General features: G+C 36.4%; 1 protein-coding gene across 1 annotated transcript; it reads left to right on the top strand.

Annotated features, from left to right (window-relative positions):
• The first annotated feature begins 332 nt into the window (after window positions 1-332).
• Window positions 333-1888, top strand: LOC118053576 (bark storage protein A-like). Its single transcript, XM_035064892.2, has 5 exons — window positions 333-680; window positions 789-947; window positions 1025-1210; window positions 1311-1487; window positions 1577-1888. Exons 1-5 carry the CDS (start codon window positions 393-395, stop codon window positions 1742-1744), a joined length of 978 nt encoding a protein of 325 aa, XP_034920783.1. The 5' UTR covers window positions 333-392; the 3' UTR covers window positions 1745-1888.
• Window positions 1889-2865: the final 977 nt, after the last annotated feature.

Below are 2865 nucleotides of genomic sequence, written 5' to 3'. Positions count from 1 at the left end.
AATGTTACAACATGACGAAGTAGATGTTTAACTTATTTGATGATTGTTAGTATCTTGCATGATAATGGAACGAGCAGTGCACACATAATTGCTCCATTCCATGATGAAGGGCTTTAATGTAATTACACTAAAAAGTTTTTCCTTCACTTGCTCGAGCTTAACGTCTCACTTTCAAGTTTTGCCACATTTTTTTTTTAGGTTACAGGATCCTTAAGAAATGAATGGATATGAAAGATTTAATATTTAATGTCAACAATATATTTCAAAAAAAAAGGAAAGAAATTGGCCGTTTAGCTAGATGATCTCTATATAAAGTCACATGAGCAGCACCAGAATACCACAAAACACTTGCATTGCTCTAAACAACGTCTCTCTCGCCTCAGATCTCTAGAATGTCGAGCGTTAACTTGGTAGTGATGGTGGTTGGGCTGCTGGTTTTGGCTCAGCAGTCCTTCCAAATGAGTTTGAGAAACCCTGTTGCTGAGACAAACAACTGCAAAATTGATTTCACTCGTTTAGGGCTTGTCTTAACTTCTGATACCAACGAACAGGCCCTTCAAGACTCTGGTCTCTTCACACCTGATGCTGAAACGCCTTACGTTGACATTGCGGGGAGAAGGTTCCACATTGGGACACTTAATGCTCGTTATATTGTATATGTTAAGAGCGGGGGAAATTCTGTAAGATTCCTCGTTTCTTTATAATCTTTGTTTCTTCATTGCACTATTTGAATATTCAATATATTTACACTACTGTTGCTGTCCATTGCTAACTGCAACCAAACACAGGTAAACGCTGCCATTGCTGTGCAAATCCTCTTGAATAGATTCCGTATTCATGGAATTATTCACTTTGGTAGTGCTGGGAGCCTTGATATAAAAAGTCTAGTGCCAGGTGATGTTTCCGTGCCGCTTGCTGTTGCTTTCACAGGAGCTTGGAATTGGAAGGTAATTGTATGTTGAATGTTAATTACAAGACACACACATCTTATACGTAACCAGCTTTAATTTTTACAATGGCGCAGAAATTCGGGTCAGAGGAAGGGAAGCTGATCTTTGGCGAGTTTAATTATCCTGTGAACGGAGAGAACTTGTTGGCTAGCGTAGACTACGATACCGTAAAATTGTTCTCTAAAGGACAATCACCGCAGGATGTTTTCTGGTTTCCCAGCACCACATCCTGGTATAGTGCTGCCACTAAAGTGCTTCAGGTTTGTCAATCTAATTTTGATTCTTCTTCTTTATCAACAGTCACTCACACACAAACACACACTGTATTGCATACGCTTGGATAATTTCTGTGATTTGCAGGATTTGGAGTTGAGCCAATGCTACGATGGAGTTTGCCTACCTTCCAAGCCTAAGATTGTGTTTGGAACTAAGGGCTCCAGCTCTGATTCTTACATTAAAAATAAAGCATATGGAGATTTCCTTCACAAAGCTTTTAACGTCTCAACTGCCGATCAAGAAAGCGCTGCTGTAGCTTGGGTTAGTAAGAAGGAATAATTTCGTTGAACTCTGAAAAGTTTTCTCTAGTTCATGTGTTCGGCTAACTAGTTTGGTCATTTGATTTGCAGACATCTTTATCAAATGAAAAGCCTTTCATCGTGATCCGAGGTGCTTCAAATGTAGCAGGTGCAGCAAGTCCAGGATCGCAAGCTAGCTACTTGGCCTCCTACAATGCTTTCCTCGCCGCAGCCAAGTTCATTGAGTCAATTCCTACACCACGTCTGGCTTGTGAGTGATGGGATTTTGTATCTGCTTCTGAGACGTCGTTTGAGTGCTATGAGAGATATCGATTGCACTCAAATGAACTGAGCTGTACTGTTTGGCCTCCTAAATTAAATAAACTCGAATAAAAATGCTATGAACGTATTCTGCTGTTCCTAGTTTTAATTCCCGTGTTGGATGATGGCTCCATTTAGAATTTTGTTGATGAGACATGAAATGGTGATAACAATCAAATTTGACTTAATACTCTCGAATCATTGACTAAAACTTTAGGTATTAAATGGTAAAATACTACAGATATAGTGTTTCACCATGCTCTTTTAATATTATTACTTCTTATTGATATTGCTCACATGTTGTCGCGAGGCACTTTGATGCTCGGAAAGGTGGGCTTGAGTTTCTTACAGCTCCAAAAATCCAATTTTAAACTTGTTTTTTAACGTAAACATTCTAAAAACATCATAAAAACTTTAATAAACTTACTTTTAACAATAAAACACTCTAATCACTCTAAAAACTTAAGATCCAACCAAATAAAAAAGCAATTTTAGTAGTCTCGATCTACTTTCTCACTATGTTCGAAGAAAAAAACCATCTTCAGTTCCACTATATTTGCTGATTTAAATATTAAAGAATATGTTATACAACCAAAGAACTTAATTTATAAGATTTTTCACAATGTCATCACCATTTTCTAACTCAAATTCTGACACATTTGATAGTCGGAAAGGTGGGCTTGTGTTTCTTACAACTCTAAAAATCTAATTTTAAACTTATTTTCTCATGCAAACATTCTAAAAACATCATAACAACCTTAATAAACTTATTTTTTACATCAAAACACTCTCTAATCACTCTAAAAACTTAAAATCCAACCAAATAAAAAACAACTTTATTAGTCTCGATCTACTTTCTCACTATGTTCGAAGAAAAAAACCATCTTCAGTTTCACTATATTTGCTGGTTTAAGTATTAAAGAATATGTTATACAACTAAAGAACTTAATTTATAAGATTTTTCACAATGTCATCACCACTTGTAAAAACAATTGATCCATAACAAATGATCGTTTGTACGTTTTATCAATACAAGCATGTATTGTCTCTAGCCGAACATCTCTTGTGGCTCTGTTGTG

The sequence above is a fragment of the Populus alba genome, chromosome 13, assembly GCF_005239225.2.
Source record: "Populus alba chromosome 13, ASM523922v2, whole genome shotgun sequence".
Lineage (NCBI taxonomy): Eukaryota > Viridiplantae > Streptophyta > Magnoliopsida > Malpighiales > Salicaceae > Populus > Populus alba.
This window is presented reverse-complemented; position numbering and strand designations above follow the sequence as displayed.

What these genes read in the sequence shown, in the direction of transcription:
- LOC118053576 (XM_035064892.2), top strand. Translation starts at nt 393, where the DNA reads ATGTCGAGCGTTAACTTGGTAGTGATGGTGGTTGGGCTGCTGGTTTTG. An exon ending in CTGCCACTAAAGTGCTTCAG is followed by an intron (nt 1,211 to 1,310) that starts GTTTGTCAATCT and finishes TGTGATTTGCAG; the next exon opens with GATTTGGAGTTGAGCCAATG. An exon ending in AAAGCGCTGCTGTAGCTTGG is followed by an intron (nt 1,488 to 1,576) that starts GTTAGTAAGAAG and finishes TTTGATTTGCAG; the next exon opens with ACATCTTTATCAAATGAAAA.